We start from the raw sequence: 13,254 nt of genomic DNA, 5'->3' as shown, positions 1-13,254 counted from the left end.
CGGAAGGCAGGAGAATGGGCATAACCCAGGAGGCGGAGCTTGCAGTGAGGCGCTGAGATCCGGCCATTGCACTCACAGCCTGGGCGACAGACGAGACTCCGTCTCAAAAAAAAAAAAAAAAAAAAAAAAAAAAATTCTGTTGAGGTGTCTTTATAGCCCAAAATCTGATCTTTCTTCTTGCATATTCCACGTGGATTAGAAAGAATTGTGTTTTTCTGTTGTTGGGTAGAATGTCCTAGAATGCTCTACAGCTGTGTCAGCCTTCATGGGCTGGCACGTTCAGTTCTTCTATATCCCTGCTGGTGGTCTGTCTACTTGTTCTGCAGATTACTGAGAGGAAAATGTTGAGGTCTACCCTACAACTGAATTGTCTAGTTCTCCTTTCAATTTGATCAGTTTTTGCCTTATGGATGTTGAATGGAATCTGTTTTCTCTGAGCTTGGTGGCATAGCTCTGGCTTTCCCACGGCTGGCGTTCCCCTGATGCCTCTGTGGTGCACACATCCCCCGGTGTCTGCCTCCCACCTCGTGACACCCATGCCCTGTAGCAGGCCCTCTCCTGGAGCTTGTGCACGGCAGGCAGGCGACGTCACTTCTGTGGTGACGGTGCAGACCCCATCTTCCCAGCCACAGGCCACTGTGGTCCAGCTCGGTCAGCACGGAGCCAGGACAGCCAGTCCTTCAGCCACAACAAATAAATCCTGCCAACAGCCCGAGTGGCCAAGGAAGCAGATTCAGCAATTAAAGAGAAATCGGCTTTCTCAGAGTCAGTGCAGCCAACACCCTGACCGGAGGAGATGACCCAGCTAAGCCACAAGGTCCAGGGAGACCATGAGAGTCTAAGTCCGAGTGTGTTGTGACGGGTCATGTAGCAATGACTAGTATGCTCTTCTCCCACCATCCTGTTCTGAAGCCACCTCTGCCTCCGTGTTGAAAGGGGACCTCCTGCAGTGTATGGCTGAGCCGCGCATTTCTGTCCCATGTGACAAGCCTGTCTTTTAAACAAAACCACTCAGGTTCAGCCTGAACACTGATGTGGCTGGATTAAAATCTACCATCTTGCTGCCTGTTTCCTATTTGTTTGATCTGCTCTCGGTTTCTTTTTTCTTCTTTGTGCCTTCTCTTGGCAAGGTTTATGTCTTCGTTTTACTTCTTGTTGACTTCTTAATTACAACACCAAAGAAAAGCTCCTACTGGTTGTTCCAGGCTTTCTGACAAGAACCTGTGGCTGACATCTTTCTTTTCGTACCTGACGCATCTTCTTCTGGCCGCCTCCAACACTTCCTCTGTGCTCAGTTTGCAGGAGTTCTGACCGGGATGCACCTGAGTGGGTTTTTATATGTTTGTCTTGCTTTCATCCTGCTTGGTGACCTCTGAGCTTCTTGAACCTGTGGACTGGTATCTGTTACTCATTCTGGGAAATTCCCAGCCATGATTTCTTCACTGTTCCCACTTCCCTCTTCCCTTTCTGGACTCCACGTGTGTGTGGCCCTGCCTGAGGTGGAGGCAGCTCTTGGGTGCTTGTTCTACCCCCACCCCCGCTTTCCCTCTGTGATTCAGTTTCAGTATCTCTTGCCCTGGCTCCAAAGGCCACCGACTCAGCCTCGGCAATGTCGAAGGCGTTCTCATTTCAGGGATTTCCATTTGCTTATTTCCTGGCGTTTCCATGGCTCTGATGAGTGGCCCACTGGACCATGCACCTGCCTGCCTTCTGCATGAGGGTCCTCTTTCCATGGCTCTGACGAGTGATCCACTGGCCCGCACACCCTGATGAGGGTCCTCTTTCCATGGCTCTGACGAGTGATCCACTGGCCCGCACACCCTGATGAGGGTCCTCTTTCCACAGCTGTGACGAGTGATACAATGGACCATGCATCCTGCATGAGGGTCCTCTTTCCACGGCTCTGACGAGTGATCCACTGGACTAGACACCCTGCATGAGTGTTCTCTTTCCACGGCTGTGATGAGTGGTCCACTGGACTAGGCACCCTGCATGAGTGTCCTCTTTCCATGGCTGTGATGAGTGGTACACTGGCCCACACACCCTGCATGAGGGTCCTCTTTCCACGGCTCTGACGAGTGATCCACTGGTCTGCGCACCTTGCATAAGAGTCCTCTTTCCACAGCTCTGACAAGTGGTCCACTGGATCCACGCACCCTGCATGAGGGTCCTCAGCACATCAGTCAGTTACTTCAATTTCCCTAAGAGTCACAGGGTGCAGCTCTCGTCTCCTCCATCTGGAGGCAGAAGAAAGGGTCTCGGCCAGGTCTGAGTCTCCCTCATAGTAGCTGTGTCCCCTTGCCCGGCCCTCACTCTCCCATCTGTCCTGTGGGTGCCCATGGAGACTGTGCCTTCCAGAGGGCAAGGACCCTTCCAGTCCTGCAACCCTGGAGGCTTCACTCGCCCACTGAGACACTTGGCCTCCACCAGTTGTACTCTTTCTGGCCTCCTTCTCTTCTGGGGTCTAGTTATGTCCACCCCAGACAGTGCACACACATACCTCCTCCAATAGGCACCTGACTCTCCTTAGATTCTGGGTCAGAGATGTGGAAAGGCCATGAACTTGAAGCTGGTCCAGCCACCTGCCCGGTGGGAGCGGCACTCTGCACATTTCTCTGCTCCTCCAAGGAAGGAGCTGTGGGATTTGGTGGGGTCATGAAAGCCCAACCACACTTCCCAGGGAAAGAGACTCCCTGGTTCTCAGATGCCCCCTGCTGAGCAGGTCCCACCGCACCTGGCCTGGGGGTGCCAACGGCCTTCGGCTCAATGTGTGCAGGGGTTCCCGAGTTTGCTGGGGTCACAGAGAAGACACAGCTGGATGGGGCGGCCACGATCTCCTCCCCACAAGGCTGTGAGCAAACGAGGTGGGGCCCTCCCTGGGGATCCACAGCAGCAGGATCGGCCTCCCGACCCTCGCCCCACCCACAGGCTGTGCACTCCGTCCAGACAGGATGAAGAATGGGGGGGGGTCCCTCCTCTTCCCTCCTGCCATGGTGGGGCCACGGGGCCGGCCTTTGCTCCTAGGCTGTCTACTCTTGGGGCCTCTGTGGTCTAGGTCAAGGCTGCTCCAGCCTCACCAGGTCCTCAGTGAGACCAAGGCCAGGGGAGGCTTTATGCTGGGAAGGACTCCTCGGCATAGACACCTGCAGCCTCGAAAAACAGAGCCCTAAACACACTGTGGCCACACTCCCGTTTGAGAAACAGTCTCCTCCACGCGGCCAGGGAGAGTCTGCTGCGTGCTGAGGCGGACCGGCACGGAAGCCTGCATTTGGCAGGGCCCTAAACATGCTGCAGCCTCACTTCGGTCTGAGCAGCGTCAGGTGCTCCACATAGCACCTGTCTCAGGTGGTCCACACGGCATTTTCACATGCATTATCCATCAGAGCCCACCACAGAGGGCTCCCACAGGAGGGACAGAGCTGGGTCCCAAGAGGAGCCGCCCCTGCCCAGCCCAGCGAGCATGGGCCCCACCAGGCTACATGTGGCATTTGCCAGACAACCTCGCATCCATCCAGAAACTAGGCAGGTGCTGCCCCACAGCAGTCAGGACCACCGCGGCTGAGGGCCCACCCTCCCTGGGTGGGCATAAACCCAGGGCTCAGCTGTGGCTCAGCCAGGCCGGGCCTGCCTTTCCCACCAGCGCCTGCAGTGGCAACGACTGGCCCTCCAGGAGACACTGCAGCGATGGCGGCTGTGCCACACGGGCCCACAGAGCTGTCCCCTGTCCCCAGGGGGCCACGCAGTACCTTTTGTGGGACGGCCAGATGCCTGGTGGGCAGCGCTTCATGCTGAACATGTACACGGCGGCCTCCGCGGTGCTGAAGAGACGGCAGAAGCACAGGAAGGAGCAGACAGCCACAGCAGACGCGGCTCTCCCGTCCTAGGACAGACAGACATGTCTCGCACATGCCTCGCACTCACATAGGACAAGGGCTGGCGGGTCCTCAGCCATCCTACCCAACCCATGGCCACAGGGACGCAGGGCTGTTCCTCTCCGAGGCTGGGACACGTTTAGGAAGCTACATAACATGCCTCCCGAGGTGAGAATGGAGCCCAACAGAGGCCGAAGGTTCCCTAACGAAGCGCAGGGCTGGGGCTGCTCTGACAGGCTCTGCTGGTGCCCGGTACCCCCGTGAGAGACCCCTCGTGGAAACCTCAACTCCATCAACCACAGTGGCAGCTGCCACACCCTGGGAGGCTCAAGCACCACTAAGTTTCGCACTGCAGATGGGGAAACTGGAGGTGACTCTTAGGTGGCCACTGTGCGGGAGGGGAGGCGGGCTCCCCACATGGCGGAGTGGCCTCCACACAGGCGTGCAGGTCAAGGCCAGGCAGGGCCACATGGGGAGGGGAGGGCAGGGCAGGGCCATCTGGCATCTGTCCCCTCCACGCCCAAAGACACCGAGCACAGGGACTTTCTTCCGTGTCCCAGGGTGAAGAACAGGCCCCAGCTCATGACTGGCGCTCAGATGCTGTTGAACTATGCGTGAAATAATGAATGTTGATAAAAGACGACGCCCAGGCATGGCCCTGGAGCTCACCATGCAGTGCACGACGCAGACATTCTTGTGGTCCTGCCGCAGCCAGGCGTGCATGTTCCTGCAGATGTTGTACAGGGTGTGCAGGTGCGGGGCCCGCCGCGCTGCCCAGCCACACTCGGAGACCTGTGGGGACAGGGCACGGTGGCACGGACGGCAGAGGAGCCCCGCCCCAGCCTTGGTCGGATCGGAGGGACAGCCTGCCTGCAGCACAGGGGCCTCCGCCAGCTGGCGTCATAAACAGGTGTCCATCTGCACGAGAGCCTCTGCGGCACCTGAGCACCAGGGCTGCCACTGGCCTTGCAGACGGAGCTCGGTCAGCTGTTCCTGGCTTTGGGTCCCCTTGCCTACTGACAGGGGTTGTGTCTGGAAGGAATGCTGTAGCCTCGAGTGCCCTCTGGCAGGCGGGAAGCAGTGAGGAGCTGGGGCCTCCAGGGTTCCCGTCAAGCAGCATCCTCAGAGCAACAGAGACCCCACCTCGCTTCCTCCTGATCCACACTCCGCAGCCCCTCAGGAGACCTCCGGCTGCCCCCATCACGGTCGCACCCTGGCCAAAGCCCTCAGCTACGCCCCTGCACTGGAGCAGGAGGAAGCTGCCACAGTGGCACCAAGACAAAGCCTGTGGCCACACACCCGGTTGTGGAACCTGGAAGGCCGGTAGGTCCTGGGGGACAGGTTGTAGACGGCATAGTGCCCCGGGTGCTTGGAGTCCAGGAACAACCGCACGTCTTCGATGTTATTTTTAAGCGCTGACTCCACACCTTCTGCCGGGAACGACATCACTGAAACAAGCAGGCCTGCGTCAGCCGCTGTCCCCGGGAGATGTGTACCTTGTGGCCAGGCTGCCGCTGAGGCCTCGCTGCTCCTGACGCTCCTGGGCAAACACAGCCTCCGGCAGCTCCACCAGCCACTGCCCACACAGCTGGCCCCCTCACCCTTCACAGACTCCCGGCCTGGGTGGACCCAGGAGCACGGACCCAGCCACACGCCCGCCAGCCAGTGGCTGGGACTTCCTGAGACAGCTTTCTGACAAATGCCCGGTCTCCAGGCGCCAGGATGAGTGACTGGGATGCCTGGTGCACAGAGGCCCTGGTTTTCCATGGACACAGCCTTGGTGTCGTTCCTGGCAATAACCTCAGGAGGCCATGGGAGGCACATGAGCTGGCCGCTGACCCTGTCCATGCTGCGCCTGGAGGCGCTGGGCACAGGCCTCCCTGTGAGTCTGTGGCCGCAGGAAGAGGCTGGAGCAGAGGCACCTGGGTCCTGACACACAAGCAGGGCACACTTCACTGGGCACAAAGGGCGTGCCCCACAGCCTCACCGTGCACATACCCGCAATTCTGGACGTGATGTAAGATATGTCCAGGTCGCCCTTTGCGTAACTGGAATTAAAAAGAAGAGAACTTGATTATGACAAGAAACACTCCGCAGTTAAGTCACAGGGCTTAAATCAGAGCCGAGGCCTGGGAGAAGCATGGGGCTCTCACTGTGCGAAGGCTGCATCCCATGCAGGAACGGCATGTGCACCAGGCGTGCAGCAGGATTCCCCAGTGTGGTGGGCTGTGGAGCTGGTCCCCTACATCAGAAGAGGGAGAAATACGGCCTGCAGGTGGTGAGGTGTGGCGAGACCAGGACAGACGTCCGCACCGTGGAAGGTGAAGGCGGAGAGCAGGGGTCGCTGGGACGATGGGTCACGGGGTATGCCAGGCCTCTGGCGCTGCCAGGCCTCGGTTGGTTGCAACAGTAGGGACGCCAACAGACGCTACTAGAGGCAAAGAAGGGGCCTCTACCCCGAGTGCCTAGACAGCCCCCTGGAGGCCACAGGAACCTCTACAGACCAACTGTCTCCACACAACTAGGTCCACGGGACCTGGTAACACAGAGATCAAAACCCTCAATAACTCTGCAAGGACCCTGACGGGTTTATCCCACAATTCACTGGGAACGAAGAGCTGTGCAGAGAACACAAAGCCATCCTGTGACGGGAAGGTGCAGAAGGGAGCCTACCTTCCCAGGCAGAGCGGGCCGGAAGCTGCGGGGACCGGGAAAGGCTGGGCTAGGAGCAACCTGAGCCAGACACACCGCAGAGGGGGCCGTCCTCATCCAGAGGAAAAGCTTGGAAAAAGATCCAGAGAGGAATGAATGACTCAAATGCAGACGACCAAACCATTACCTGAAAATGACCGTGATTCAAGTATTTTAAAAACTGTTCCAAACCCACCCGAGCATGTGCTGACTTAGGACGTGGTCTTCGTGCATTCAAATATTTAAAAACTGTTCCAAAACCACCGAGCAGGTGTCTGACTTAGGACGTGGTTTCCGTGGTTCAAAACATTTTAAAAACTGTCCAACCCACCGAGCCAGGTGCTGACTTAGGACGTGGGTCTTCCGTGCATTCGAAATTTAAAAAACTGTCCAAACACCGAGCAGTGCTGACTTAGGACGTGGGTTCTGCCGTGCTCGAAATTTTAAAACTGTCCAAAACCCACCGGCAGGTGCCTGACTCTAGACGTGGGCTTCCGTGCATCTCGAACATTTTAAAAACTGTCCAAACCCACCGAGGCAGGTTGCTGACTTAGGACGTGGGTCTTCCGTGCATTCGAAACATTTAAAAACTGTCCAAACCCACCGAGGCAGGCTGACTTATGACGTGGGTCTTCCGTGCATTCGAACTTTTAAAACCTGTCCAAACCACCGGAGCAGGTGCTTGACTTAGGACGTGAGCGTCTTCCGTGCATTCGAACATTTTAAAACTGTCCAAACCCACCGAGGCAGGTGCTGACTCTGGACGTGGGTCTTCCGTGCATTTCGAACATTTTAAAAGCTGTTCTAAACCCAACAAAGCAGGTGCTGACTTAGGATGTGGGTCTTCCAAAGCAACAAGGGAAGACCGGGAGGCACGGTGAGCCTGACGCTCGGCCACTTTTGCAGCACAGGACGCTGGGCAGGAGACAAACAGGCCACACGAAGCACGGCTCCTGGACCCACAATCTAATCACCAGCAGAAAAACAAAAACAGGAGCCGGGTGCGGTGGCTCGCGCCTGTAATCCCAACACTTCGGGAGGCCGAGGCGGGGAGATCACCTGTCAGGAGTTCGAGTCCAGCCTGGCCAACATGGTGAAATCTGCACAGATCCTGTACCACGGGGGGCAGCGGCAAGCACAGCGAGCTGACACGCCTTAAGCAAAGGTTGGCACTGAGTGCCACAGGATCCACGCACATCTCACCCACTCCAGCAGCCCTGCGGGGACCCTGTGCACCTGGCTGTGTTGGCCTCAGGCACGTGTACCAGGGGTGTGTGTGTGTCAGGGCTCCCCTGGACGCTGACAGGCGAGAAACCAGGGCCCAGACACAGGGCTCAGGCCCCGAGGCCCCAGCTTCCAGAACCCCAAGCACCAGGGCAGCCAGGGGTTCGCGGCCACCAAGGTCCTGACTCCCGGGCTTCTCCTTGGGGAGAGCCAGAAACACAAATTAACTCACTGTCCTTTTTTTTTTTTTTTTTTTAAATTGAGGCAGGGTCTTGCTCACTCCAGGCTTGAGTGCACTGGCACAATCACAGCTCACTGCAGCCTCAACCTCCTGGGCTCAAGCCATCCTCCCACCTCAGCCCCCAGTGTAGCTGGGACCACAGCTGCACGCCACCTTGCCCAGCTGGTTTTTTATTTTTGTAGAGACAGAGTCTTGCTATGTTGTCCAGGCTGGTCGCAAACTCCTATCTTCAAGTGATCCTCCCTCCTCGGCCTCCCAAAGTGCTGGGATTACATGAGCCACCGTGCCAAGCCATCTTTTGAGCCTCCAGGCCCAGCCAGAACTCACTGTAGCTTCTAAATCAACTTTACAAACACGAGTTTATGCAGCTTCATCTGCCTCAAGCACATGGTGTGAACAGAAGGCAGATCAAAACAGCAGGGCTGCCCTCAGCTAGCACCTGGGGGTGTGGGCAGAGTTCCCACCATCCCCTGACCAACAAGCAGCAGCTGGCTGTGCCTGAGTGCCGTGAAAGCAGCACCCGCTCAAGCCAAACTGCGTCCTCCTAGGGCCTGGAACCCACGGGTCTCAGCAGAGCCATGTCTAGGACCAGCCCCTGCAGCCTTAGGCTTCCGGCAGACAGCAGCTCCCACCATCCCCACAGCTGCTAGGGAGGGAGCGTGGCCTGGAGTCCCCCAAGGAGGACCCTGGAGCTGTGCCCGGCTCCCTGGACACCCAACATGCTTCCTCCCTCTGCTGACTCCACTCTGCCTGTCCCCACAATGCACTGTGGCCGAGGAGACCATGAACCTTCTGGGGAACCAGCCAGCCTGGGGTGCTTTGGGGCCCGACATCCATCCCTTTCGACTGACACTGAAAGTGACTGTTCCTGGTGACTTTCACATATGGCTTTGCTGCCGCATCCTCTCTGTCTGTTTCTACTCTGATCCCAACATCACTATCACCAAGATGATGCTGGAGAATCGCTCATCCCCGTGGGTCCATGGCTGGCCCCGCTGGCACTCCACACGCAGTGCCACCCGTCAGGACCCTGCAGGAGCTACAGTCCTGGGTCCAGTGGGCAGTGCGCTGGGACCAGACAGACAGAGCTGCCTCTGATCTTCCATCAGTCACAACTCAGGCAGGAGACATCACAGAGGAGGCGCCCAGAGGTGCGTAGCGAGCTCACGCCTGCTCTGGGGACGGCTCACTAAGACAAGTTCTCTCACAAAAAGTTGCACAGGAACAAGGCACACAGGTAATGGAACCACAACCCAAACATGCAGCACACAGAGGCACACAGCTCAAACCACAGGCTCACAGCACTCCTACAGCACCATGCTTACACATGCACGCACCTCAACAGGCACTCGTGCACATGCTTACACGTGCAAGGCGTTCACGTGCTCACGGGCACTCGTGCACATCTTACACGTGACGCGGCTCCATGGCACTCACAGGACTCGCGCACATGCTTACGCGTGCACGTGGCTCATGCACCACAGGCACTCGCACACATGCTTACACGTGCACACGGCTCACACACCACGGCTCACACACTCACGGGCACTTGCGCACATGCATACATGTGCAGGCAGCTCGTGCTCAAGGGCACTCGCGTGCACGTGGCTCACTCACAGGCACTCACGCACATGCCCACACGTGCATGCGGCTCACACGCACTCACGACACCCTTGAGCTGGTGCAACCACTGGGCCAGATGAGCAGTGCAGTGTGCTCCTGGGCACCCAGCTCCTCCAGAAGAGCCAGCATGTGGACCCCGCAACGCAGAGGGGCCGCACTCTGGAACATTCCCAGTGCTCTGTGAGCAGAGGCTGCCGGGCCTGTGGGCCGATGTCAGGGGCCACTCCCGCACAGACGCGCCCTTGGACAGCCCACCCAGAGGGAGACTTTCTCCCACCACAGGCTGGGACCCACCTGGCCTAAGTCTGAGTAACTAGGGCTTTAACTCAGGGGACTGGCTCAGTGAGGTGCCACCACAGCTGTTTCACCAAAGAGTCCCGGGAACAACCCAGGAACGCCCCAGAGTGAGGGGCATCACCACAGCAAGGGAGGGGCGGGCACAGGCGTCTCCCCAGCAGGGCCTTGCCCCCCAGGCGGTCAATGGAAAGGGATCTGCCCGGTGCTGTGGGGTGCTGGGCTCATTCCGACTCCCTGGGAGAAGCGGGTGACGCTGTCCCACTGCCTCAGGGGCACCTGTGGGGCCTGATGACCAGCTGTCCCACCACGGCCAGGGAGCGAGCGCCGGGGCTGCAGCCTGGAACAAGCACACGGCAGGTCCAGGGCTCTGGAGCCTCACACTCACTTAGCGACGGACTGTATGACCTTGGAGGAGGTGTCCTTGAGGTTGGTGAAGAGCCGCTCCGTCCCACCCCGCAGAATGTCCAGGAAGCCGCCATAGGGCTGGTCGTACTCCGCCAGGGCCAGGCCTGCAGGGAGACACAGTCTCAGCAGGCCACAGGGGCTCGGTCCCACCTCCCTAGCCGCGGGTTGCTGGCTGGGCCACGCAGCGGGAGCAGGGAGCAGTGGTATGGCCAGGCCCCCAACCCACACATACCCAGCAGCAAGCCAGGCCTCAGCACTGGCTGTCCTCAGCCTTTCCAAGAGACCCAAAAACCAAAAAAAGGGGTGCCAATCTGGGTGCGAAAGGGCTATGTGGCCGCCCGGCACAGCTGGGTTTTGGACTCTGCTGCGGGGATAGGGCCAGCTCAACGGCACAGCTTCAGGCCACCATAGACCCTGGACGTGAAGGAGAGTGGTGGCCCCTGGCAGCATGAGCGACAGGGCACTGCAGAACCCAGCAGCTCGAGGACTCACCCTTCACTCCAGCGCAGCAGAGACATAGTCCAGCCAGCACACCTGCATGTGCGGGACCCACACTGCATGGACCGGGGTGCCCCAGACGTGGAGCTGAGCTCCTCCCTAGGAAGCAGAGCTTAAGGACCCAGGCGAAACCTCCCACACCCCAGTGGGGATGGGGGGCAAGGTCGAGAGGGGTCAGGGCCATGCAGAGCTGCATAACCAGCCGCTGCCTGTCAGGGTCACGTCCTCAATGGCTCACCCGGAACCTTCCGGAGTGCTCGCGGCAGAGTCCCAAGAGCATGCAGCATCTGTCTCTAGGGCCCTCTCCCCTCCTCACCCGCTGAGGGCCCTCCAGGGACACCCAGGCCCATCACAGGTGCCCACTCCTCACGTGGCAGAAGGGACCACCTCACATTAGTGGCACCTCACATAACTGTCTCCCCACTGCCCTCCGCCGTCCAATGCCTGCTCCTGCACCCCAGCCTCAGGGTGGCTGCCGCAGTGAAGGGTTCACCTTGCCCACAGCAGGCCTGGCCCTTCATCCCCAGCTCCTGGGAAGGAACCGGGGATGCCTCCTCCATCCCCAAAAGGGGTGTCTGTTTCCTTGGGGCCTTGGGCTGTGCCAGACGCTACAACGTGATCTATGCTGGGGTCCTGGCCATGGTGCAGGCTGCCTCCCACAGAACCCCTGAGCGAGGCCACCTGGTCGCTTGGGCCCGGTCTCCTGGGCTCTGCCCTGGAGCCTCTCCCCTTGGCTGGCTTTAGCCCGAATCCCGTCACCCTCCTGAACTGCACCAAGACACCAGCTCTGCTGAGCTCTGTGAGTCCCAGTGAACTGCCGAACCCGAGAGTGCGCTGAGGGACCCCGACCTCGCAGTTGTCTCCGGTGGGAGAAGAGGCCCGGGAGAGAAGGACCTCAGACTCCATCCTGATGTGCCGTGGGTGCCTGGGGCACAGCAGGAGCGAGGGACGGGTGGTGGGCGCAGGACGGGACACTCACCTCCACCGTAGCCACTGCCAGCGGGGCCCACAAGAGGGGGTGGCCCTCGGGACAGCACGGTGCTCCCATAGCCTCCATTCTGCTCCAGGAGCTGTGATGATGAAAGGTGTAGAGGTCAGTTCTCTGAACTCCCACGTCGGGGAGAGGCATGGCATGGGTGCCCTCAGAGCTCATCCTTCTGCTCCCCGATCTACGACACAGGGCAAGGGAGGAACTTCCCACAGGCTAAAGCATCAACTGGAACTCAACAAACCAAACCACGCATGCAGCCCTCATCCCCTCATCCCCTCACCCCGTGGCCTGCCTTGGGTACCCAGCGCTCTAGCCCAGCTTTTCAGACTCTTGGGCTGCAGATTCTGTTCCTTTTCCTTTTCTCTCTCTTCCCAGTCTGTTCAACCATCTTTTTTTTTTGGTAGAGACGGAGTCTCGCTCTGTGACCCAGGCTGGAGAGCTGTGGGCGCTATCTCGGCTCACTGCAACCTCCACTTCATGAGTTCAAGCAATTCTCCTGCCTCAGCCTTCCAAGGAGCTGGGACTACAGGCATGCACAACCACGCCCAGCTAATTTGTTTTATATTTTAGTAGAGATGGGGTTTCACCATGTTGCCCTGGCTGGTCTTGAACTCCTGAGCTCAGGCAATCCGCCTGCCTCGGCTTCCCAAAGTGCTAGGATTATAGGGGTGAGCCACCGCACCCAGCTTTTTTTTTTTTTTTTTAAACGGAGTCTCACTCTGTCACCCAGGTTGGAGTGCAATGGCACGATCTCGGCTCACTGCAGCCTCCGCCTCCCATGCCCAACCATATTAAGCAGACACATGGCCTGTCTGTCCCAGGACGTTCCATCGCTTCAGGTCCTGGGTTCTGGCGGCTCACTACCTCCTGGGGGCAGTATTTTATCTCACTGTGAGCTCAGCTCCATCGTAGACTGTGTTTTCTGGGGGAGTCGGTTGGCCTGAGCAGGGTCTAATGTTTGTCCCCACGGGGTCCCGGCCTAGAAGCACTCAGATCAGAAGCACTGAGGGCCCCGCCCCATCACTAGCGGCCGGAGTCTGCCCATCTGCCCAGTGGCACCTCCTCCCGCCCCCTCAGGAATCCCTCCAGCGCACTCGAGGGTGCAAGAGGCCACACCTCCCTGCGAGCCACCGTTCTCTGTGACCTCCGGGGGAGTGGGCAGGCGTTTTCTGGAAAGAGCCACCAAGCGAGGGGATGCGAGGCCCAGGCTGCTGAAGAGCGGGACCCCCGAGAGTGATCCCTTCCCGCCGCTCTCTGACACCCCCCGGGAAGCTTGCTGAGAGGCCACCAGTGACATCAACTCTCCCGCCTCAGAGCGCCCCACACCTCAAAATGCTTCCCACACCTCAAAATGCTTCCCGCACCCAGCATCAGGGCTCCCTCCGCCGGTGCACCCACCACAATGGCTGCCA

General features: G+C 58.8%; 1 protein-coding gene across 2 annotated transcripts in view; it reads right to left on the bottom strand.

Moving 5' to 3' along the window:
- Positions 1–13,254, bottom strand: part of GAK (cyclin G associated kinase) — an 83,530-nt gene that overhangs the window by 30,723 nt on the left and 39,553 nt on the right. For both annotated transcript variants that reach the window (XM_017865410.1, XM_017865411.1), the window contains exons 10-15: positions 11,831–11,921; positions 10,334–10,457; positions 5,871–5,920; positions 5,172–5,320; positions 4,542–4,664; positions 3,747–3,880 (exon numbers count right to left, since the gene is read on the bottom strand). In XM_017865410.1, coding sequence (XP_017720899.1) covers positions 3,747–3,880; positions 4,542–4,664; positions 5,172–5,320; positions 5,871–5,920; positions 10,334–10,457; positions 11,831–11,921 — 671 coding nt within the window. The remainder of the gene's footprint in view (positions 1–3,746; positions 3,881–4,541; positions 4,665–5,171; positions 5,321–5,870; positions 5,921–10,333; positions 10,458–11,830; positions 11,922–13,254) is intronic.

The sequence above is a fragment of the Rhinopithecus bieti genome, unplaced genomic scaffold (genome assembly GCF_001698545.2).
Source record: "Rhinopithecus bieti isolate Rb0 unplaced genomic scaffold, ASM169854v2 scaffold_79532, whole genome shotgun sequence".
Taxonomy (NCBI): Eukaryota; Metazoa; Chordata; class Mammalia; order Primates; family Cercopithecidae; genus Rhinopithecus; species Rhinopithecus bieti.
The sequence above is the reverse complement of the archived record's forward strand: the minus strand, read 5'-3'. Positions and strand labels throughout refer to the sequence as shown.